General features: G+C 35.4%; 1 protein-coding gene across 3 annotated transcripts in view; it reads right to left on the bottom strand.

Annotated features, from left to right (window-relative positions):
• The window catches only part of clasp1a (cytoplasmic linker associated protein 1a), a 130976-nt gene that overhangs the window by 56529 nt on the left and 47700 nt on the right, over positions 1–26747 (bottom strand). For all 3 annotated transcript variants that reach the window (XM_056465662.1, XM_056465664.1, XM_056465665.1), the window contains exons 8-12: positions 19048–19118; positions 3731–3874; positions 854–930; positions 681–773; positions 449–594 (exon numbers count right to left, since the gene is read on the bottom strand). In XM_056465662.1, coding sequence (XP_056321637.1) covers positions 449–594; positions 681–773; positions 854–930; positions 3731–3874; positions 19048–19118 — 531 coding nt within the window. The remainder of the gene's footprint in view (positions 1–448; positions 595–680; positions 774–853; positions 931–3730; positions 3875–19047; positions 19119–26747) is intronic.

Below are 26747 nucleotides of genomic sequence, written 5' to 3'. Positions count from 1 at the left end.
AGGTCTAGATGGAAATGAATCAAATTTGGGTGACATTAAGACATGGAAGTTGTTTAGATATCCATCAAGCGGCTGCACTTTAGCAGAGGAGCTGTCCTGCACGCTTCAGTCAGCTCTGTTACACTTCATTAGAAACACATTAAGAGCCAAAATAATTAAAGAGCCGTGCTCAATCACAGAGACCTGCACAACAGCTTCATCTACCCCTCTAAACAGCACTATTAAAAGCTGTAACCTGATGATATTTGAAACAGAACTCACAGCAGAGTGTGATAAAGTGCCTTTGAGACTGAATTTGTGATAAATTGGCCTTGCTGTTGAAGTGTGTCTTTGATTACAACACATCAAAATATGGCTTCCAACCAACTGACTGTAAACAAGCTGTAATTTTGGATGTGGTTGTCACACTTCATTTTCAACAAAGAGGTAAAGACGAGTTTCTTTATACCCTAATGTGATGCAGGCCTCTCGAACCACTTGCGACCGAAGATCTTTAGCCGACATCTTGAAGGCACCTTCTAAAAGTCGTAGCTGTTGAATGAAACCCTCATGTTCAGTCGCACCAGCCAGAAGCAGTGAGCGCACTTTCTTCAGCTGAACACGTGAAATAAAAAGTTCATTTAATGAAATGCTGAAGACACAAACTTTAAGCTGGTGAATGTAAATTTGCATTAACTTACAGCAGTGACGCGGTGCTCCCAGTCTTGCTTGTCATCAGACAGAACTTCACGAATCTTATTTAAGGAATCCTCCAAGTCCTTACTGGAATATATCTGAACATGAAGAACATGATTATTTATTACTTAAATGGAAGGAGGAAACAGAATGGCATTTTCAATTTAAGATACATTACCTGCACTGCAGGTACATCTTCAAAAGCCTTGATAAAATCCTCTTCATCCACAGCTCCTGCACTGGCACCATCTTTCCCTGTGGGGTCACATTCACTTCATTAAAACTGATTTGAATAATTAAAATAATTAAACAACTTTGATACCAAATGTAAAAAATTAAAAAATAAACTAAATCTACTGATAATTTGAATACAATTTACTGAATAATATACCAATTAATACTTATAAATAAATAATGCTTATTATTATGAATTACAATCATTAATAAATGAATTAATAATTATAACACATTATAATAGCTCAAACAATATAAACGTTCATTAGTTAATAGTTATAAGCATAAATATTATGCTATATTATGTAAAAATGCAGCAGTATGAAAATTCTGGGCTGTAACTTAAAATTCTAGATGCATTTGACAAAAACCAAAGCCAAAAAATACTTTGCAATAATTATTTATTATTTTATTAAACAATATTATTTTGGAAGAAAAAGTTTTTAATTTAAACTCAATAACAAGTTAATAAAATAAAAAGATGTTTTTCGGACAAAAACTAAAAATGCCATTTTTGACGAGTAATTTTCAGTGGAAAACGTGATGCATCCCTAATATTCAGAAATTAATTTTAAAAATACCTAAAAGCATTTAAGTATGTCTCAATGAAATACTTTATACAAATAAATCTTGCTTTAATTAATTTATATATATATATATATATGTATGAGAAGAGTTGAGACGCAAAAGCCGCTAAACGCCACTTCTTCCAAAAATTAGATAATGGCATTGAGTAAATGCTTTAGGCACGTAGTACATGTTGAACAAATAGTTTTGCTTCAAATCATCTAAATCGCAGTGCCAGCGTACTCCGAAATAACAGTTTGTTTGCAAAAGCCGCTAAATGCCACTTGCCTTTGACAGCAAAAGCCGTTATATCGAATGAACCAATCAGAACGAATCGAATCATATGTTTTTAATGTAGCAGCGTGCTGATACGCCGGCTTTATGAGGAGTTTTATTCCGCTTTCGATTTTAAAAGATGAAGTTTGAGTCCCTTACCTCAAAACTCAAAACTGTGAGTTATAAGAAAAAGAAAACACAATGTACAGTCGGAAGTGTAGCATGCATTCATACATTAAATGTCAACTCCATTTCACGAAAGACCAAGTTAAGATTTTTTTTGCAACAAAAGCAGAGGTGGATTTAGCTGGTTTTAACGCCAAAGAAAATCTACTGTGGCTGGTTGAAAATAATTTAAGTAAAAATTTAATAGGTAGTTTTCCTAAAAGCAGGGTTCGACACTAAGGATGGCCCAATATGCGTGCAAATGTGATCTTAAAACAAAGAAGCAGCACGACTGACAAAAATAGTGTTCGCGCTAGCAAAAGAAAGCAGGGGAATACCGAATGAGAGGATATCACCGTTTAAAAAGCGTTCACGCTTCTGTTTCCTGGCGCGAAGCAGCCATGCTGCGTTTGGTTCTCTTTAAAATAGACTAGACAAAAAGCAATGCTCGTGCACTCACAGTCTTGCTCCTCTCAAGAGCTCCAGATGTTTTTAAAAATATCTGGTTGCAACCAACACCAGTTGCCACTTTTCTTTGAACAGATTATTATTGGTCTAACCATATGTACTCGATAATTTTTTCATTGTCACACATGGTAGGCCTATGTTTTTTTGCTTTCTTTTGCTTACAGTTATTTTTGCTAATGGTTTAATTATCATTTTTAAAATGACTTTGCTTTAATAGGAGATTAACTCCACATTTATGTGTAGTTAACTGGTGATCTGAGAGACCTAGCCATTATTGTAGATACATGGCAACAATTTTTTTTTAAATGTCAATTGTTTTTTGTTTAAGAAAAAAAAAATTGTTGAATTAAAAAGTCTGTTGCTTGTTTTGACACATTATTTAAAAAAGTGGCTATGAATAATTATTTATTTTTGGTGTGGTCAGAGAAAATTGTGATAAAATTGGGGAAATAAATCTTTAGTGTTGAGCCCTGAAAAGTCATGTGAAATAACACTAATTGCAATGTGATGCTATGAAACCTCAACCCATTTGCTCATGCTCATTGAGAAAGCTCATACACAACACAAAAAAGTGAAATGAACGAGGAGGCATGTGGAAAAACACTAAATCTAAATCAAGTAAATTTAGCATGTCAAAGTCAAATTTTATGCATGTAATATATATTTTCTCAACAACAAAATTGTGGCTAGTAATATACATATACATACATATATATATATGTAGTTTTCCAACGTTACTAGCCATTTGCCATAAATGTATGTATGTATGTATGTATGTATGTATGCATGTATGTATGCATGTATGTATGCATGTATTTTTATATATATATATATATATATATATATATATAAATATATATATATATATATATATATATATATATATATATATATATATATATATATATATATATATATATATATATATATATACATATATATATATACATATATATATACATATATATATATATATATATATATATATATATACATACATATCTGTATGACAGAATTTTGTGTTATGTATTCATTTTTGTCTTAAATCCATATGCATGTGTGTGTGCCTTCTATTTAAACCCACCACGTAAGTAAGATGCGTGTAACATGAAAATCAGAGTTGAATTCATCAAAGACTGTTATATAATGTAGAAATCTGCAGTGCTGCCTCTTCACCAGCCATCACAGCGCTTATGCATTTCCACTCATTTCTCACCATTCTCCTTCCACTCAGCTAAACTACAGTACAAGATGTTCAACATAATCTTTCTGAAGACAATTACATTTCTCCTTATTTGGCATGCTTCTCAGAGAAAGCAGTGAGCTGTAGTAACTGTGCTCTTACCTGCAGCCCTGGATCCAGAGGCAGAACTGGGTCGTCTCATTGAGCCCATGCTGCCTCCTCTCCTGCTGCTGGAGAAGCCCTTGGAAGAGGAAGAGGAGGAGGACCTGCCCCCATCCACTGAGTCCTCGTCATCAAAGTTCTTATCTGTATAGGGGACACAAGCAACCTTGAGCAAGCTTTTTTCAAATATTTTTACTCGCAGAACTCCTTGTCACAAAGACCAGTCATAATCAGTCTGGAAATGCAAAAATTACATTTATGAAGTAGACTCATTCTGGGTTAATGGACTTTAAGGGATAGCTAGTTCAAAAAAAAAAAAAAAAAAGTAAATTAACCAATTACTTATCCTTGACTTGTTTCAAAGCTGTTTGAGTTTTGTAAGTTCGGTTTAATGTATAATTCTGCTCAATTGATGAAGAATGTTGGAATCAAGTAGCCAGTGACAACTATTGACATTTTTTCCTACTTTTTAATGTCAATGGCTACCAGTTTCCAACATTCTTCAAAGTTTCGTCTTTTGTGGAACCACTTTATGGAACGTAAACTTGCCAGTAAATTTGTTTTGCCATTTTGGGTGAACTATCTCTCTTTAAGAAATCCCTTTGTAATCTATCAGATGTGTCTCTTAGAGCATGTTCAGATACAGGGCTGCACAATGTTGCAAATTAATAGCTATTTGGGGGGAAAAATCATTAGTTAACACTGTTTGGGATTATTCTGGGTGTGAATCATGCTTTAAACATAATAAAACAATTTAAAAGCATAGATAAATACAACAGAGCAAGGATAAAAGTGAATTAAGAGTGCTTTATTGTTTTCAGGAGAGTCAAACAGGTTTCAGGTACAGAAATTGAATAATAATATGTACAATAACAATGTATAGTATTTATTCATTGTATAAATAATAAAATAAATCTTTATTAACGTTACAATTTCTTATGCCTGAATGTTTTAAATTCACACAGCCAGAGGGCTTAAAAACAGCCTTAAAGTTGAACTCTGCAGTGACTCCACAAAATGTCATGTTTTCTGATCTACAGCTCTAGCTCAACTATAATCACAAAATATAAACTCAACATTGCACATCCTGCAATGTGGCTACATTGCAATATCGATGTTGAAAGAATATCGTACAGACCTATTCAGAAGTTAACACAAATGTCAAGCTGATTAATCATATCTGACAGAGCACATAAGAAGTATCAACACAGGATACAACGTCTTCCTGAGAAAACAAGGGAAAGCTTACGTTTACTTTTCCCAAGGGACTTCATTTCATCACCAATTACTAATTAGCTATATCTGTGATCATAATATCATGCCAACCTGCATGTTTTACTTAGTACAATCCCCCATCCTAACTAAGAATGGTGATCCTAAGGGCTCATTCACACCAAATGCATCTTTGCTATAAACAGAAGCTCGCAACGAATTGCCCCACCTCCTAGCTCTTCTAATTGGTCCACTGCTTTTGGACCTGACAGTGATAAGATGCGCTGCACGTGAAAGTTGAAAATCTTCAGCACTTCAAAATACGCAAGGCGCATTCTGTGTCAACAGCCCCTTAATGAATGCTCAAAATAAGCAGCAGCCATTGAGTTCCATAGAATGTTTTGTTTTTCCTACTATGCATGTCAATTGCTGCTTGTTTCTAACATTCTTCAAAATGTCTTATTGTGTTCAACAGAACAAAGAAATTCATAAATCTTTAAAACCACCTGAGGGAGAGTAGACAAGATTTTTGGTTGAACTATAAGACATTATTTATTGTCAAACGTGATGGCAACCATTTTGGAGAAATGTTTAAAGCAGGTTTTAGTTTTGGAACGCATCTGTAAGATAATTCACACATAGATGAATCAACTGTGAAGGACTCTGAAAGTCAAAAATGAGAGGATGTTAACACATTCCAGCAGTCTGAGAGGAAGGGGTGGCACACCAATATTTCTGAACAGGAAGGAGCTACAGGATAAATCTGTGGCCTGATTCTTACAGCACACTAGTGCTTGTCCTGCAGTTTTGTTCAATTAAATGTCCCACTGATAACTGCGAATAACACGTCAGTTTATACACAATTGTTAAGCATTCATTTATTCAAGTGGAATTAGGATTATTCATAAAAACCATGGTATTCTAAAAAGCTTTGCAAAGAAATATTATACATTTTCTGATACTTTATTCAGCTTTTTTGTCCTACTTTATATCACTGATGGACGTTTTAAATCATTAAAATATTATGCAAAATTTGAAAAATGTCAAAATACTTTTTTAGTGTCTAGTTGTTTGGACTGGAATGTGTTCGAGTTAATGTGCACAACGATTAAATCAGATCCTCACAATGCACCGATTATGTAATAATCCTGACAAGCTTACAGAGTGTACTGCAAACAAACCATTCATAACAAATCATGCCTGCTAAAGTGATAATGATTTACTCGTCATTTATTCAAGTGGCTCCAAACCTTTATGAGTTTGTGTTCAACAGCTCAAAGAATTTAAAAAAGCAGAGGATGCATAAATTATTTTTGGGTTAACTGTCCCTAAAGATGAGGGAAGAAATAATTGAATAATATTTGTGTTCCGTTCAGAGTCTAGCCTTTAAACTTATAATAAAAATCACATAATAATTAGAATTATTGTGATTATTGCGATAATTAATGCGACATGAATACCACCAGATGGTTTGAATACCTCTATAGTTTATCTGATGAGTCTAAAAGCATTAAGGTACAAAAAATTGATTAAATCACAATGGAAAAAAATGCTTTTCTTACTTAATATTTTTATTTGATCTAAGACTTTTTTTTTGATATTTGGACGAGAAACAAGGCAAAAACATTGTATTGTTTTCACTTTCAGAGAAAATCATTCAAAACTAAGTGAGATTTTTCTTTAAAACGAGCAAAAATATCTGCCAGTGGGGTTAGTAAAATGATCTTGTTTTTGATATTTGGACTAGAAACAAAACAAAAATTCAAAGTAAGAAAAGCATTTCTTATAGTACTGTAAGTTGAGAAAATATATGCTATTCCTTTCTTGTTATGAAGGACTACTGAGACATTCCAAGCACGGGATGGGTCATATGGCGTAGCAGAATCCATCACATCTCCAATACACATTTTTGCCATTTGCTTACAATAACCATGTGCTTTTTACCATACACAATTCATCAGCTAGTGATCTTCTTTCATATAACTTTGTCAAGTTTGGTGTCATTTGACAGTTTATGACTTCAGCATTGTAGTGATGAAATTAACAAAGACATTGATGTATTTCAATTTACAATCTGTACTATTGTAGAGTCATGGCCTGAGGAGAATTAATGTCTATGTATGTCTCCCCCACTTTATCTCCTCCTTTCATGTTCAGATGGATTTGGGGGTTGGTTTTCACCAATGTTTGACAATGCTTTGCTCAGGGTATAAGAAGCAAATCTAACTGTTGATCTGGGAGAATGGCTTTTACTCTGCATCTCCCGCACACCGGTGCGTTGCCTCAAATGCTAACAAAGGCAGTTTCACTGTCTCTGTTGCTCAGCAGTGCACATGTTACAGCTAATTACTTTATACAGTATGTTAGTTTGTTTCATTCTACTGTCTGTAAATTTAAACGTAACTTAATAAACAACTTTGCCTTCTTTAAGGCGTTGATATTTTTTCTCTTTATCAATTATGACAATTTTAATGGAGTCAGTAAAACAATTCATTTAAACACGCCATCCTTCAACTGCTTTCTGTTTCCGATTATTGGTTCAGAATAGCAGCATAAGCTTCAAGCCTTAGAGTACAAATGTAAAATAACACTTCATAGTCTTCATCATAAGAAAAATTAAATAGACTTAATCATTCTTACACCTCCAAATATCAAAATTTCTTGTGCCCAAATGCTTTAAACTCTTTTGAAATGCCAACACTGTCACAGGCCTTAAAAACACATCCAAATGATACACCTTCACCCTATTGTGGTTAAAATGTGGATGTGCACATTGCGGTATCAATGTTGAAAAGATATATTGTGCAGTCCTAATCTCAGTATTGCAAAGAGTTCACATGCAAATCAAAGTATTGCACAGTGACTACTAATACTCAAGTAGAAAGCTTGTATTATGGTATTATGAAAAGACACAAGCAAACACAAAAGAGTGATATAAAGAAAAAGAATATTCTTAATTTCAGGAATGCACTGCATAGCAGTCGATGAGCATATAAGACATCATTTTTAAAAGCAAAAATATTTAAATAAAAAATTTTATGAACATGAATTTAAGAATTTTGCTTGTCTAATCTTTCCTTTTTTTAGTATCTTAAGCCAAACGGCTCAAAATCTTTCAACAATTTAAAATATTCAAACATTTGGCTGATGGTTCAGAGTGCAAAGGTTGTGTTCAAAGGAAACACCAGGTTGGGGGTTGTTTCTCAGCATTTCCCTGAAATAGGTTGTTCAGAGAGAATGACTGTGGGTGGAGGAACGCAGATGCAGTCCGCTCTAATTAAACCCGCTGGAATGTCTGCTGCGAAGTATGCTGACTGCTCAAAAATACAGCCCAGTGTCATTGGTGGGTAGCGGGGACAACAGAACTTGTGTATGTGTGTGTAAAACACCCAAAGACAGGGCCGTCATGCCCTCAAAAGACATCTTTCATAAGAAAGCATGTGGGCAGAGAGCTATTGACAGTCACAAAGGCATCATTCAAGATCCTCTGATATCAAAGTATCAATTTTAGCCAAAGCTTGAGCAGCGAGTTCGATGTTTCATTTCACTTAATAACAATTTGCTCTGACTTGAGATCCAACCGAAGCAAGCCACCACCGACTCAACAATAGGCTCCATAGCTCGCATAAATCAGCCTATAAAATTAAATGGTGCAACATAAAACTGCTGTGCAAATCAACCCAACAGCGAGCTCTTATTCATCTGAATAGCTGCATCTCACTTGGAGCAAAAATAGCTAATCTGAATTAGACTTTTCCAGGTTTATACAGCCTTAAGATTGTGAAAGGGACTTGAAGATTAAAGTGGCAACTTGTCAAATAAAATAATATGACAGACTTAGCCGTAACCTACCAGAACTGGTTCTGACAACTTTGCCCCAACACACACAGACACACACGTACACGTAATACATTTTAAAATCTGCATTAAATGGAAATGTATCTTTCATATACATATTGATCTAAAGGTTAATCAATCCATTACAAAAAAACAAAAACATTTTGAAGTCAGTTCAAACAGTGATACTTTGTTCTCCTCTCTATTCTCCAATGTAGAAAAAGAAAGAGCAATAAGATACGTATTGTGTTCATTTAATAATAGCCTACATAGAGAGGAAGGGGAGTTCTCCTTATCAAAGAGCTGCGCTACGATTATCTCCAAATGCAAAGTTTGTTTCAGGAAATCAGTGAAATTTTGATACATTGCTTGCGATACTTCACACATTCACGTACATAAACAAATCCACAACAGACACTGGCAGTACCTATAGACATTATAATAGATGGTGGCCGTGTTGACGTGTCGAAGCAATGGACCAAAAGCGGACCATGCTTTTTTTATTATAATGTCTAAGGGCAGTATGTCAAATGTATGGACACACAGACCAAACCGCAGCAGGATAGAGGTGCGCCAGTCAATAAATCCTACACAGGGGTTCTCAACTGTCCACCACATTCAGGCTTTATATTCTGCACTGTTTGTCATCAAGTTATCTGTAGCTCAAATGATGGCATTCTGTATTTAGATTTTGCTTGTACGGTGGCTCTGAGCTGTCAAAACACCTCTCAAAGTGCTTTTTCGGATGCGAAAAGTGAAAAGAAGAATACATAAAAATAAATGTATTCAAAATTAAATAAAATAATAAATCAAACCCAGTTCGAATTTTTTAATGACGGACAAAAGTTTCGGAGGCAGTGTGTCAATATGAATCACACAACATGAGGTCAAACTTAATTTTTAACGTGCGAAAATTTAAGACGAAAATTTCGAATTCAGTGTGCAATAACCTTTACTGTGAACTACTCAGCCGTAGATGTATTTGTTGTGATATTTAAATAAAATTGTTTTAACTTGTAGTGAAATGCCAGACACTGTTTATTATGCTTCCCTACAATCAAATGGAAGCTTGCATTTAGATCTGCCTCTATTCAATCAACTTCCAATGAAGAGAATTCATTTAACATTTTGTCATCATTTACTCCAAAATGAACATTTCATTTCAATCAAACAATAATATTATATTAACATTATATTTCTCTTGATCACATTTAGTGAATAAGCATTGCATACCGTTATGGCACATTTTGAGGTCTTAGAAAGACATATACGAGCCCTCTGAATGCTGTATTGGTTAACTGGGTATATACTGTAGGGTCACATAAAACAAGCTTAACTGAAATGACAAAATGTGCATAAAGTTTGGACAACTAAGTAGGATAAAAAATTTTCCAATAAGAAAACATGCATAAAATATGATGGAAACACATTTACAGAATAAAGTCCAGCATGGGTATTTTTGTTTAAACAGATCACTTGATGACAAAAATGGGTGCAATGAAATGGCATTAATGGACAAATCAGTGGACCACTACATTGCATATCATCTGAAATATTGTTTTGGTCATTCTAAAAAGCTTTAGCCAAAGTCTGTCATCAAAGTGGTTCAATGTTATGACCTGCCAGAACTGTCTTGAGCTGTCTAGAGCAGTGTTTCCCAACCCTGTTCCTGGAGGGAACTCCTCATTTGAACAATTCATTTCAGGTTTTGGAGTCTCTTCTAATGTTTTCATGAGTTGATTCAGGTATGTTTGATTAGGAAGAGGTTGAAAATGTGTACTGTTGGTGTGCCTTCAGGAACAGGGTTGGGAACGAGGTTATTATAGTTAACGAAAATTAACGCAAAAACAAAACTAAAATTGAAAATCATTTTCGTTAACTGAAATAAAAATAAAAACGAGAGTTTTTTTTTTTTTTTTAAACTAGAACTAACTAAAACTGTATTGTGTACATACAAAACTAACTAAAATTATAGGAAAAGGATCCTTCGTTTTCGTCTTAGTAAATGTATTTAATACATACACCTTTTAAAAGTAAATCTATTTACTTTGTGATGTCAGTTTTACACCAGGTGTTTGAGCCATATGGCACATCGGAGTCTGTAATCCCGCTGCCATTGGCCAGATCAAGCCGGTCCTCCTCCAGTCAGTCCTTGCTGTTGCTCCCGTGGCAAGAACAGCTGGACATGATAGCAGCACAGTGACAGCATTAAACACGACCCGAGCAGACACTTAAAAGTATTCATTCAACACATTTGTGTCCAAAAATGTTTTTTTATTTCCGTATTAGTGATCCTGTTCGTGAACAGATTATTCGTTTTAATCGGATGTTGTAAGTGAGCCGGTTGAACTAGTTTACCAAATGGAACCGAATAATTTGAAATGATTCACGTCTTCAGTAAGCACTTATCTACAAAGACTTACTTTTTAACATGCCTGATATGCCCTCTGACTCGAAATAAACCAATTTTCCAAGTTATTTGGTTATTAGAACTGTACACAAAGATCGGATTTGAGAACGGGTGAAGTCATAATAATGCACTTGTGTGATTCAGTGAAGCAAACACCAACAGTACAACTGCAGCGCGGGTAAACCAAGGGCATAAACGAGAGGATTTGGCAAAATGTAAGTTTATTTCACAACAAAAAGTCTTAATGGAATTTAAATAAGTAATCATGCTTCAGTTGGGTTGAAAAACTTAATGTTAATTCATTGTAAGAAACTTTTCAGTTCATGCTGATGTTTTAACTGGCTGAAATTATGATTGCTGACTACATATTTTTGATATGTTGAGTCCAAACATGGGAGGATAGTCACAAAAGATCCGGTTCATCGAAAAGATTTGAACTTTCCATAACTACTGTGTATTTAACCCCAGAAGCAGCCTTGCACACAAATTAAACGGTACTTAGGCCTGCTATTTGAGGATGAGTAGATGGTAGTGTTCATGTGTCCTCTGATTACAGGTTTCAAAAATATATCTTTGGTTAAGTTATTATACAATATTCTGATGATTTTGTATCTTGCACCAAAAAATATTCTAATTCATAAAAAAATAACTAAAACTGATACAGAAACTAATAACTAACCTTAAACTACGTACTTTCAAAATATAAAAACAATTAAAAACTTGTAAATCTCCCTCTAAAAACGGAGTAAAACTAACTGAATTCGAAAACAAAAAGTCAAAACGAAATAAAAACTAAAACTAATGAAAAATTCAAAACTATCATAACCTCGGTTGGGTCTAGAGCTTCCAAAGAGCTTTTCACGTCTCAAAAAGCCACCGTGTGTTCATTGTGTTTCATCTTATGAGGCAAGATTAATTTATTATATAAAAAAAAACCTTTTTGATATTTGGCACCAGTTTATCATAAAGTGATGATTTTGTTCTCTTTTGTTCACACTGATTAAATGAAAACGACGCTTTATTCGCAAATGTTTTATTCGATATTGCAGTTTTGCGCATAATTCACATTATTTCATGGAAACATAGCTACTGTCACCATTTATCTATAGCCTATATTTCTCGGTAACAGTTCTGATAATATGTGAAACTGTGCATCCGGATGATTTACATTTCAGTAAGCTAAAGAAACCCACAGTAAATCACTCTCAAAAACTCTCCTCAGAGCTAAAATGAAGCACAAAATACTGATTAATTCAGCAGGAAGGTGGTGAGATGGAAACACCATTTACTCGCGCTACACTCAGAAGTGAGTAATGTCCTTTCACATGGACAAACCCCAGGAATGGCCCTTAATCTCCTGCCACTGAAGTATTGAGATAGAGAAATGTGTCATTTTGGCTTGAACGGGTAACAAGGATATCATCTTTTCTGCATGACCTGCCAGCTTTAAACACAGTGCTTCCCCTGCTTCTAAATCAGACCTTTCCACATGAGACTGAAGACAAACTATGTCTTAATCCTTAAACAATGTCATTTGTTTACCGCGAAAACATGGCGTGCTTACAGATCTGTGAAAACACTCGACAAAAGAAATCCATTCTCCGTCACTGTACGAAGTGACAACTTTTTTTTTAGCTGCTGATTGGACGGAGACGATGATACAGCATAACATGTTGGGATGACTTTGAGTATGTCGGCATGAAAAGCTCAGAGCCCTAGTGACATGTTTACATAACAGTGCTGTAGGACACGAACTCACGCACAAATACAAATGCCCTGATCCATTAATCTCACCCTCAAACTGCAGTCAATATCAATCGCATTACGCATTTTAAAAGCATATACAGTGATCTCAAACCATTGATCAATCATCTACATGTTTCTGATCAGTATTATATAAAAAAGTTGTCTTAGAAAGCACCGCTACACAGAGGCATGTGTGTATCATACACCTGTTCCCGGCAGCGCTATGTTAAGAATTTGTGGACAATGCCAATAAAGTGAGCACAAATAGTCAGAGCAGGGTACTTTGCTAAAGGTGAATGAATGAAGGATTATGCCATGCGAGTCCTCATCCATCACTATGGATTCACAGGCGAAAGGAAACATGCTGTCAGTTGGTATTAAAGCAAGCCAAGGAAACGCTGTGTGTGGATTCGGCTTCAAAACAACCTGCTGAGCACTTTATTTGACGTACACATGAAATCAGTTTCTCGCTATAAATGATCCTGTAGTTAAATTGGTTTTAAATTAGCATAACAAATCATATTTCTTATTTTGCAATGGTTGTACTCTTTTGGCTAAAGCCACAAAGAGGGAATTATAATGTTAACCTCAAACAAACAGGCATTTGGGCTATTTTTGTAGGTACAAATGCGACATTCATGCTGTGAGACAAATATAAAAATCATAAGACACAAGGCAGCTATAGGCATCGATTTGATGCCAACATAAAAAGAACAAATCACTTGTAAATGATTTGATCAGTCAAAATGAGTAAATTCACGTTTGTAATGCAGTTATATTGGGTGAATACGATGCATCAAAAAACCGAGACAAATTGTACCAGGCTGCAGAAATAAATAAGAATAAACTAATTTAGGAACAAGATGTCTTGAACATTCTTTAAATACCTGAAGTCTAGTTTATGCACATCTGAATCCACGACAATGTGATCAATGCATACACTCTGTGTCAAAAATGCTCCGAAATCTAGCCGAAGAGACCGTAATAACCACCAAATCACAGGAATTTTTACATCTCAGAAGCGCTATCATCTGTAAACACGAAAACACAAACAAACATGCCGTCCCCTTGGCAGAACAGCAGCTGGAGGTTTAAGGCTGCTTTTATTTGTCCCTGACATTAACGCCGCCATTCCATTCCAGCCCTTACCTTCTCCGGTTGTCATAGAGCAAGCGCCTCTTCAATTCACACAGAGACCGCAAATATAACAAAGCTGTAGCTTTTTTTTTTTACAGTGCCTCTCTCTCGGCTCTCCGCCTCTCCCTCTCTTTCCCTTCCTGCTGCTGTGGTCTTGTGACTTCACCATAGACAAAAGCCACCCAACTATTTTAAATAAAGGATTTAGGAAGCATTTCCCCTGTAAGACTGAACGCAGGGCTGTTTGCTTGTCCTTGGTCCAGTTTTGAGTCTTTTTTCTAGACTTGATACATCTTCCTTGCTAAAATTAGAATCAGTGCACAGGAAAGACACTCTAGATATTCTGGCCTTCACCCAAAAGATTTGCAAAACATATTAGCGGTGCAATTGAAAGTTATTTTGTATTATATAATGCTATTAATAATAAAGAGCTGTATCCAGCAGAAATATGTCAGTGCTATTTAATCATTCATTTAAATTAGTTTTCGTTTTGTTTGATTTTAATAGACAATTAACTCAGTGGATAGCACGATAGCCTCACAGCAAGAAGGTCGCTGGTTTGAGTCCTGGCTAGGTCAGTTGGCATTTCTGTGTGGAGTTTGCATGTTCTCCCCGTGTTGGCGTGGGTTTCCTTCAGGTGCTCCGGTTTCCACCACAGTTCAAAGACATGTGGTATAGGTGAATTGAATAAACTAAATTGGCCGTAGTGTATGAGTGTGAATGCAGGAGTATATGGGTGTTTCCAGTGTTGGGTTGCAGAAGGGCACCCGCTGCGTAAAACATATGACATAAGTTGTTGGTTCATTCCGCTGTGGCAACCCCTGATTATTAGAAAATGAATAAATGAATAATAATCAAACAATTTACAGAGAAAATAAAAACAGTAACCAGACAGAAAGCATTACATGTACACCTCTGATTAAAGCTTCTTCACCACAGTGTATCCAAATCAGTCTCGGCCAAAAGCATGCATGAACCACAAGTCTTCATTGGTAAAACTCTCACACTTCAAATCCTTTATATGCAGCAACGTGAACCAAGGATACATCAAAGCTTTTCAATTTCAAAATCAGTGTGACATTAAATAGATCAAAACTCTTAAAGGTGACAAAGCGAGTCCCTTTGATTTAAACATTTCTCAAAGCACTACAGCACACAACATAAAGAGTATTGCTCTCTTTTATTCTCCCTTCCAAATGTAATTTTAAAGTCAACCCCTATCCTTAAAATAAGGACAGATTGATATTTTCCTCTGATTTTACTGACAGATATATAGTTCTGCAAAGAAAACTAAGACCTATAGAAATGATCAACCCAATGAACATACATTTGAAATTTCAGTGAAACCACAAAAGTATCCTTATACCCCAGATGCTGTTTTCAACCACCCACTGAAATGCAAAACGAGTACAAATCCTGTAGTATGTTGTGCTACGGGCTGGAGGGGAGACAAGGGGGAGGAGGGGAAGCAGAAAGGAATCAAACCTCCTCGTTCTGTCTTTAAAACAAAGATGCTTCATACCACCCTCTAATACTTTTAGATCTGCAACAGTCTTCTTCATAAAGTATGATGAAAAAAAGCATTGAGCTATCATCTAGTGCATCTGATCAAATCAATATAGTCAATTAAACAGCAAATATATTCTTCCAATTACATAGTATTTCATATAGTTCACGCAAGTATTATACTCATCATACTGTAGAGTTTTTTTGTTGTTCAAAAATACCTTAAAGGGTGTGAGAGTTGATGATATGTTATAATTAATAATAAAGACAGCATTATATGGCACTGATGGCTGTTAATATGTATTAAAGTAGCATCACATGTATCCTTCCCAAAATGCACTGAGATGAGCCCAGTTCAAGAAAAAACACTAAAGATGGTGAGAAATGTTATTGTTAGGGCTACACAATATATCGTTTCAGCATCGATATCACAATGCGTGCATCCGCAATAGTCACATCACAGAATTTGCTGTGTTGAGTTGGGCCTATATAGTTTGGATAATATATATATATATATATATATATATATATATATATATATATATATATATATATATATATATATATATATATATATATATATATATATATATATATATACACATACACATTGACGATCACGATATTGAGTGGTTCTCAATGACATTTGTGATATTAAATAAATGGTGACAGGTTTGCTTTCCTGCACCTATTAATGGATGACCATGCAAGACTGCACATATTTTTTATTTTACTGTTTAACTTCCATGTGCGAGCCAGTGTATAATAAAATACAAACTATGCATCTAGTTTTACAGACACCTAAAACCACCTTTTTTGAAAGAAACATGTTTTGTGAACACTCACACTGTCTGTTGGTGCTCTTGATTTGCCGGTTTCAAACCGATGAATTAATATTTTTGGTGCAAACATGCATTCACAATGGTATGAACCATTATAGGGGTGGTAAAATGTATATTGAAGTTATCTATTATTTTAATTATTAATATTATTTAAGATACAGATCAGAGCAAACTATTTTAGGGCAGACCCCCTCATACATTTTGTTTTGATGTCCTTCAGAGGGGGATCAAGCGTTAATTAATGGGGTCAGACCCCCGAACCCTCCTGTAATTCTCACCCAGATTTAAATAGCCACACAGTTCAAAATACATAAGACTTGTGTTTCTGCAGTGTTTAACCATAACAGAGTAAAAGTTTATAATTTGCACATTTTAACCCCTAAGAGAGTATTCTGGAACATGAAATTTAACCATTTGTAACTTCGATAAAAAAATAATTTCATTGAACTAATTAAACAGCAAATACTTTGTATTTGATTTTTCCAATACCTGTAGCTGAATACAATTTGACTACCCTGAAAACCATAAAGCACTGTATAGTTTTTATATTCATTCATTCATTTTCTTTTTGGCTTAGTCCCTTTATTAATTTGTGGTCGCCACAGCAGAATGAACCGCCATCTTATCCAGCATACGTTTTACGCAGCAGATGCCCTTCCAGCTTCAACCCATCACTAGGATACACTCATACACACTCATTCTCACACACACTTCGATCAATTTTAGCATACCCAATTCACCTACACCATGTCTTTGGACTTGTGGGAAAAACTGGAGCACCAGGAGGAAACCAACGCGAACACAGGGAGAACATGCAAACTCCACACAGAATTGCCAACTGACACAGCCGAGGCTAGAACCAGCGACCTTCTTGCTGTGAGGCAATCGTGCTACCCATTGTGCCACCGCATCACCCTAGTTTTTAGGGGCTAAGCAGCGAAGGCACTTATTGTGTTTGTTCTGGTTCCTATTATTATTATTATTATTATTATTCCGTCGCGATTTGAATGGCAGCCTATATAGGAGTTCGCTCGAAAGTTATAAAATTTGGCACACTGGCAGAGGACAACCTCCTTATTAACTACAGCAAATTTGGACCGTCTAACTCAAACTCTCTAGCGCCACCACTTGTCAAAATTCGCAATTTTGAAATACTAGAACCGTAGACCACAGAATCAAAATTCAAAAAATCTAAAGTTTCTCTGAATCCTTGGGTTATGGCAATTCAATTTGACACCAAATTTCAAAAATCGTGAGGTTTAGTTTTTTCTATTTTTAATTGTTTGTAAAGCCTACTTTTTGGAACTCGTCCTAGACGGTTCGTCCAATTTTCACCAAAATCGGCTCGAATCATCTTTAGACCATGGTGGCAAAAAGTTACGGAATTCAAGATGATTACTTAAATCGTGGTCGAATAACGTGAAATTCAATTAGTCAAAAAGCACGCAAAATCATCCTCGAGGCTATATCTTGGCAACGAATGACTCTATTCTCACCAAACTTGCTGTGTGTTATGACAACTATGATCTGAGATCGCGAGCACAGTTTCATTGAGAATATGAAAAACAGCTATTTTGCTTATATCTCATGAACACTTTCACCAAACCACCACAAAAATTGGTATGCATCTTCAACACCATGCTCTGAAAGTGCTCAAAAAGTTTTATGAATGAAATATTCATGAGTTAAAGTGAAACTGCCGAACTGCAGCTAAAGTCAGGCATCCTGCTGATTTGATTCAGAAGGGTACTTTTTTGTCAGACGGCTCACCGGTCAGGTATACATTCGCGCTAAAATATCAATGTGAAAGTCATCATAGCTTGTGTAGAATAGACCCAGCTCCCAACTCAACTTTGAGAATAGATTAGCGGAGATATTTATCGCGTGATAAGAGTCTCTGCTTATTCTGCCTCTGGACTGCTTTTCTCATTCTGCCTCTGGACTGCTTTGGTTATTCTGCCTCTTAAGTGCTTGGCCCCATTATTGCTGCTTGCAGTTATATTTATTTTTGCTATTGTATTTATATATGCTTGTAATTTGTTTATTACACTTCAAGCATCATTCACTCCCCTACAGAATTACCCCAATCAATCTAAAATGAATAAATGATTCCCATATAGAGCTATTTGAGCCATCTGGTGAAATTGTATAGATATTGTAATATATAAAATCGCAGAAACACAAAATATCGCAATATCAGAGTTTTCCAATATCGTGTAGCCCTTGTTCATTTCTTATAAATATATTTCCAAAACACTGTTTATAGATTAAAAAAGAAAACTTTTGATCCAATTAGAAATGACATGAGAATTAGAAATAACTTATGGAACACAGTAAGGGTAAACATTTTTTTAAAAAGCACTGTAAAAATGCTGGGTTCCACATAATCGATTTGTGTTGGGACAACATGAAGGAATTAAGTTAACGTTTTAGTTTAAGTGGAATGAAGATAAAACAATTAAGTTCCTCCTTGATGCCCAAAAAAACAAGACTTGTGTTGTTTCAGCTCACTTTAAATAAGCAGTTTAAACAAACATCAAACATCATCTTTTGTGTGAGGGTAATGATAAAAAAAGCAAGCTTGAGAAACTAAATTCTTGGAATTTCATTATAAATATAGCTCTTACCTGAACCTGAAGAGAGGATCATGTTTCCAGATCTTTGGACTTCATCAAATCTGCTGAAAATTACATTCAACCTGTAAAAAAAGTAGTTAAAGATTGGTCAGTCAAAGAAAAACAATAACTAGTCCTTCAGAAGAGTAACTCCTGGAAATGTAATTTTTCCAACATGAGCCTCAGTGTACAAAACACAATCCTTAGAAACAGGTGTTGCAAATCTAACAGGAAACGCTCTCAGCAACCAGGGTAAATGTCTATGAAATGGAAATACCTTTCATTCAGTCACTCCCTTCAGTCTCGCGGAACCTCCTGACTACACTACACTACTACTTTGGAAATTCTTGGACAATTAGCTAGGGAAATACATGGCATGATGATGTAAACTCCAAAAATATGAACACAACAGAGAAAAGGGTAGCTGGTGGCTTCACATGTTGGTCAAACAGCCTAAAGGGGCAGTTCGTTCAAAGCCAGAACAAGCTACAATGAGATCCAGACGTTTTGCTTTTAGCAAGAAGTCTGGTTGGGTGAGACTGGCCATGATGTAACAGTTGATGTTTCAACATTTCAGCATGGGTGATTTTGTGATCCTATCAGTGTCATGCAGGCTTTACACCAACTACATTTGTCCTCACAGCAAACCAGCAGATCCTGAAGTGTATTGCGTGTGTAGAGGTTAGCCATTCAAAACGGAGGTCATCCATGCATCCGAGTTGAGATTATTCTACCTACAAAATGCACGTGAGAGTGAGAACAATCATGACCGCCATAGTGAAGGGTCGTTTCAACTGTTGCTCCAACGTTTGAGCACTTTAAAACCATAATGTTTTAATGTCCCTGGAATGTCCCTTTAGTATGGCAGCCCCGATTGTTCCACTATAAAGGTTTGCATGGAGATAATGATTTTAAATGGTACAACTGCTTGACACCTTTCAATTCCATGAGTCTTTTCACAGGCTTAATTTGTAATGCAGATTGCAACCCAGGGAATATATATTTTTGTTTTTAAATCCCCTACACTGTTCACGGAACAAAATCATTGTTTCCAGTAACCAATGGCATCTGTATTATATATTTAGGTAACACTTTAGTTTAGGTCTCAATTCACGCTTTAAACCATTGGCTTATTACGACCCTAATATTACGATATTAACTGTTAGTAGTTATATAGTATGATCCTATTCTGCATCCCTAATTCTACTCAAAACCTAAACCCAAGCTAATTAGTGGTGACATATAATAAGCTAGTAGAGTTAGTTAGTGGTTTGTTAATACCGTGAATTGTGACCTAAACTAAAGTGTTACCTATATTTCTTTAAACTGGAATATTGCAGTGTTTATTATAAATAATTTATCCATGCCGTCATAAACTTCATGTCTATTTACATTCCTTTAATTCTTTAAGTAAGTGTAAATCTAGATTAAAGAACTATCTCTTTGTACTAGTAAATACATAACACTGCAACATGATGTTTAAATACAAATCCCTATTAATCTGCATTAGGGCAATGGTCCATATGTTTGCAGAAATTTAAAGAAACATGCTAAGTGAATACACTTGTTTATCTGAAAAACAATGCTAAAGTCAGTTATTCTCCAAAATGTTTGTTCCGTGTTGGAATGTCTTGCTGGAATCGTAAACACAACACTAGGGTTGTCCCGATACCATAAGTACATGTCACGGTACTATACCAACTGAAGTATCACTATACCAGGTAGCATTGCGATACTGACATTGATGGTGGATGAGGAGATTCTCCCAAAAAAATGTGTAAAGAGCTTTTGAGTGTCCAGAAAAGCGCTATATAAATAATTTTAAGACATTATTATTATACAAATAATTATAAATAAATTAATTAATTAATAACAATTCACTAGAGGAACTGCATCCACACTTATGTTAGTGTCTCTCCCTTATGCAATAGTTAACAATCATTTACCAATTTCCAGCCAAATGACTGAAGTGCACTGAGGACAACCACAAAACAGCCCTACACAGTCAGAAAGGACATGGATGAGATGAGCCCACAGGACTAATCCTCAACAAAGACCTCAGTGACAGGACAAATCCTTAGCACTGTTGCTTTAGGCTTGCTTTTTTGGGGTCAGTAGAGAATCCCATCCCACTAAGGTGACATTCATATTGAACTGAAATTAACTGAAAAATCATTGAGCCCTGTTCACACCTAGTATTAAGATGCACTTTCGACGTCCGATCCCAAGTGGACAACACTAAGTACAGGTGTGAACGGGGTGTAAAGTGGACAAAAGAGACATTTAAACACCCAGTGTAAACAGTAATGTGACTCCTTTGTCCACTTGTGATTGTACTGATGAAAATGCATCTTAATAGCAGCTTTAATATGCTTGATGTATCAAACGTCTCCCGAACTGCAGAAATGTCATACCTGATTTTATGATCACAAGTTTATCTCTGTAAAGTTATGAACATAATCTGCATTATTCAAACAGATATAGAACCAAAGGTGAGTTTACTTTAAATAACTGCCCCTCCACTTGCAATGTCATCTTTTCTTTTTTCTGATGATGTGTTCAAAAAAAGAGATCCAATCAATTTCTAATCAACAAAATTAAGCCACGCCCTACAGTACATTTGGATTTCATCTAAAGGCTGATTTATACTTTCACACGCTGCCGCGTCTCAAACCTCCGCTGACTGCACGCGCACCTTACGAAATGGGCGAGGCTTTTATACATGACATGTTTGACGTTGTGATATTCTTCAAAACGACAGGGGGAAACCCACCGTAAAGTCAGACAAATAAACAGAGAAGTAGGACGTTTCCGGAACTACATCATATCAATAATATCATTAAAAAAATTTTAAAGTAATTATTTTTATTATTTTATACTTTTATACTTATTATTTTATACTTTATTTTAATGATTATAAAGATTTTTGTTAACATTTAAGATTTTTTAAATCGAACTTTAATGCATCACTTGCTTTTGTTCATATCTCGAACAGTTGTACCTATTAAACTACCTATTAAAGTTAAATATCAATGACAACAGAACATTGGTTGCTTTACAATTATATTTTTTATTATGGCAAGAATAAAAGCCAAAAAAGTACACTTACTAAAAAATACTGACATTTTTTATAGATTTAGCCCACTCCACAATTGACACTCTTTTTGGTTTTAACAAACTTATCTTTCAAGTTTTCTAAACTTAACAAAAACTTTCCTCCTTTCTTATTGTCCATCTGGTTATCTCTATGATCACCCATGGACGGATCATCAAGATGTCTGTACAGTCGTCCCCATTTCAGACAAATCTCTTCAAAGTGATTCATATTCAACTCAAATCAAATGCGGCGCTGTGCGAACTGTTCACTCGAGTCTCAAAAATGGTGTGCTCCACCAGCCGAAATCATGTCACGCGCACCCTAAGCAAACCTCCACAAACACCACGATGACGTCACATTTGCCGCGTGGACTCAAGCGAACTTGCAAACACGTCAAGTATAAACCAGGCTTAAGCAGACTAACTTCTGATTCATGCTGACTTTAAACAACAAAGTGTTGGTAGTATACTATAATTTGAAGAAATAAACACACTACATGGATCTCAAGGGAAAATATGATACAATCTCTTTAATAAAGCAACACTTTGGAGGGAAACACCCTGAAATGACAGCAAACTGTTTGGAGCACATATGAAATTGAACCATGCAGCACATCTCCCTAAAACCACTCCCACTGCGCACATTCACAGAGATGAGGATGTTTTCTTTCTGTAAAACCCTCTGAGAATCCTTCATCCTTTCAATCCCTCTCGGAAGATTGTCTGTGCAGATCCCAAGAGCCCTGAGCATCAAAGCCGATTCATCCTCATGTTTTAAGCACCCTGTGAGGGGAGATTCTGCCATGCTTAAATGTGGACGGGATGCCACCTCTCTGACTCACAGCAAAGAATTATTTTTTGGTTCTAAATAAGGTTGGGTGACACATTGAATATTCAAAACGTTAATTTGCTATGTTAAATGTTGCCACTAAAAATAAAGTGATTAAATTTAAGTTCAAAGTTCACACTCTAGCTGACAAAAATCATAAAATTTTAAGTTAGACAAGTTATTAAAGCTCTGTAATATTAATATTTAACACTGCTTTTCCCAACAATCATGCTGTTTGGGTTTAATTTTAAATGAATGCATCCCTGCTTTCAATGACTGACAAATGCAAACATTTAATCCTGCAAAGTCCGACATTTCTGCTTTACCAAGTGCCTCACAACAGGGTTTTGAATTGCAAATGAGATGCTTTTCTGCATTTTCAGAGGAGTAAAAAAAGTGTTGCTTGCTAAACCCCTGTGCAACACAGTGTTCAAAAGAGATTTCTTCCTTTATTCACTTCATCCATGCAAACTGACTGCATGCCTCTATATTAAGCTGAGATGATTTGAATTTCACAGAGACACTCATGACAGTCCACAAACTACATATCAGCTCTTTAAAATCTGACAGCGTGCTTAAAATGGATATTGAGCATTTGGAAAATTAAAACTATGCTGCGCACGCTTGATTTCAGCTAATCGTGGGCTTTAGTGAGAAACCAATGAGGTTTTGATTCTGTCACAGATCTCCTCCAAGGGCCATTTTAATTGTGTGGTTTTTATTTATAGTAACTGGATTTGGTCTAAACCCAAAGAATTTCGGGCACATATGAGCATGAAGCCGACTGAGAGGGCAGCACGGAAATGATATTAATCTAATCAAATCTAATGAGTGGCGCTCTCGGAAATGAATAAGCATCAGCTTAAAATAGTTTAATATAACCCAAAATATTATATTAATGAGATTTGGTGACCTAGTACAAACATAGCAGATTTGCATTACACACACATAGACAATTATTTGATACAAAGGAGCTGATGGATTGACATTGTGTCGGAAATGTGTTGTGTGTATGCTTTTGACTCTTCTAAAAGTATAAAAATAGCATAGTATGTTTGCAGATATTTGGGCAACATGGTAAGCGAATGCACTTATTTGTCTGTAAAACAATGCTAAAGTCAGTAATACTCCAAAATGCATGTTGAAATGTGTTGCTGCATCCCAATTCGCATACTATCCTTACTAAATAATATCTGAAAATAGAATCAGTATGTCCCAAACTGTAGTATGTTGAAAAGAGTATGCCAAAGGTTCCTGGATGGTCTACTATTTCCCGTAGAAATACAAAGTGTAGAACAGTCCGCACTCTAACGGCTTACGCGCACAACGCATTGCGGGTTGAACATGAATTTGAATCTGCCTTTGATATGAGAATAGCAGTGTATCTGACAAGAACACAATTAAGAAGATAATAAAGTCAGCTGAAAGGTTTGTTGGAGTCAGAAACTGAGAAACTGTATCAACAACGGTGTCTGTCTAGAGCAAATAGCATTTTAAGGGATCCAACCCACCCTGGCATAGTCTGCTCATGCTCATGCCATCAGGCAGGCGGTACAGAAGCCTAATTAGCAAATCAGTGCGGTTTCGTGATTTTTATCCTGTCATTATAAAACTTTTGAATAATACCATATCTAAAATATTATTGATAACTAGTATGTAATAATAAATCAATAAATAGTTAAACTAGCACAAATTATTAATATAACTATTATAACAAACTGTGCAATAGCTATTAAGTATTAATTTTTATCCCTTCTGTAATTTTTTTTAATTGGGTTATATTTTATATAAAACTATATGTGTATATATTTATGAAATTATACACTTATTATTTATTATGTAAGCTTTTTTATAGTGTTTGATGTTTTTATATGTTCTTGTTGGGTCTGATGCAACGTAATTTCGTTCTGCATTACAATTTATTGTGATGTTTTGAATGAAAAAAATAAAGAAAACTGATCTGAACTGAAACTATTAATTAATATCTAACCAACTGAAATTTTAAATTACAGTTATATTTCTTCTGCAACAACAATGTAAACTTATATAAATAAATGTTTGGACATCTGAATGTATAATTATCCAAAAATCTGAGGAGATATCTCTGCATGAAAGTCTTGCAAATGGCAGATTAACCTGCTGCTGCATCTCCAATAAGGTAGGTAATTAAATATGAAAGATATGTGGATGATGTGTCGAGATGATTGACGGCACTAACTAAGCAACATAACAATCCATTTATGTGGTAGTAGTATGTCCCAAATCTTGTATACTCTTTCATTACACACTCAAATGTATGTACTTTTTCTTCACAAAAAAAGTACAAAGAAGTTGTATAATTATATTTCAGCACCTGAAGTTGCCTTGACGGAAAACACAATGCATTTCAATTCAGTCAAGAAGACTGCCTCAATATATACCTCAGAGGACAGTAGTAGCCTATAAAATGAGACGCAAATTCAGAGTTATAAAAATCCACATGATGTAGTTTTTAAACAGCAAATAATACAAATATTACAAAAATAGGCGGTTCATTCCGCGGTGGTGACCTCTGATTAATAAAAGGACTAAGTTGAAAAGAAAACGAATGAATTACAAAAATGTAAACATTAGCTGAGCAGCTTACATCATCAGGCATGCTCACTCCTGTTATTGTTTTGAATTTGGACTGCAATACCTAGTTCAACCACTAGATCAATCCTACAAAATGCACCATTAAGTCACAGCAAACTGTTTTCCCCAGGCATGTTCCAATTGAGCCTGCCCTCAAAGTCTTAAAACTATAACCACTGAGAAGATCAGAGAAACAGATGCCTGCAAGCTCCCTGGAGACATGCACAGATTTTAAGGGGGAGGGACACCTAACAGATGTTACAACCAAATTCAGACCACAAGCAAATGCTGGCGTGCCTTCCTCCTCGCCTTGACCTCAACTTCAATCAGTTTGTGCTATAACTTGCATAGCAAAACATCTGTGAGTGGCACACGGTTCTGAATGCTAGCTGTAAGGAGGTTTAAGCTGAAAGGCAGTGTTCGATGAGTATATAAATGTAGACGCTAAGAGCAAATTAAGTTAAAGTTAAAAGGCAGATTCAAGGTCCGGAGGGAAATTAAGACCTAATGACCTGTATGAATAGCCACTTTAGCCCCTTAAGTGAAAAGAAGCATTGCAGACTGCTTCAATAATGTTTTCATTCTGTTTTAAAATGCTTACTAATGGGGGGGAACATCTGTCTAGATTTATCAACGCCTGGTAGAAGTAAATGAACAGATAGCAGCACATGCTTACAAAGAAAAAACAGAAGAGCTGTCTGTGACTACGTTCACATGGACATCAGTAATCAAATTATTTGCCTTAATACAAAGCTAAAAGGCAGTTTTTATATTAAAGAAAATGTTTACAAGGTAGTATAAGCAGGGCCACAAAGAATCTGCAGATGTTTTTGCTATTTCTGTGCAGATTTTTTGTAAAAAAATCTGCAGGTTCATGCGGAAAGATTTTGGAAGTATCGCAACTAAAAACCTAAAACAGGAAATAAAAAATAACTTTTAAACTTTTATTTAAGGTTTAAAACGCAAATCCATTTGAATAAATATATATGTACACACATTTACTTAAGTAAATAACTAGACTCAATGATGGGCTTTCAAATCTGAAAAATTTGTTGTATGAAATAACAGCTAAGCGTTTCCTTTGCCGTGTTTAGGATCATAGACTTGCTGAAATCTTGCATTCAATGATCCACCCTGGTTTCATCTTCATCATTTGGTAATGTGGTTGTTGGAC

Source organism: Danio aesculapii, chromosome 9 (assembly GCF_903798145.1).
Source record: "Danio aesculapii chromosome 9, fDanAes4.1, whole genome shotgun sequence".
In the NCBI taxonomy this organism is placed as follows: Eukaryota; Metazoa; Chordata; class Actinopteri; order Cypriniformes; family Danionidae; genus Danio; species Danio aesculapii.
The sequence above is the reverse complement of the archived record's forward strand: the minus strand, read 5'-3'. Positions and strand labels throughout refer to the sequence as shown.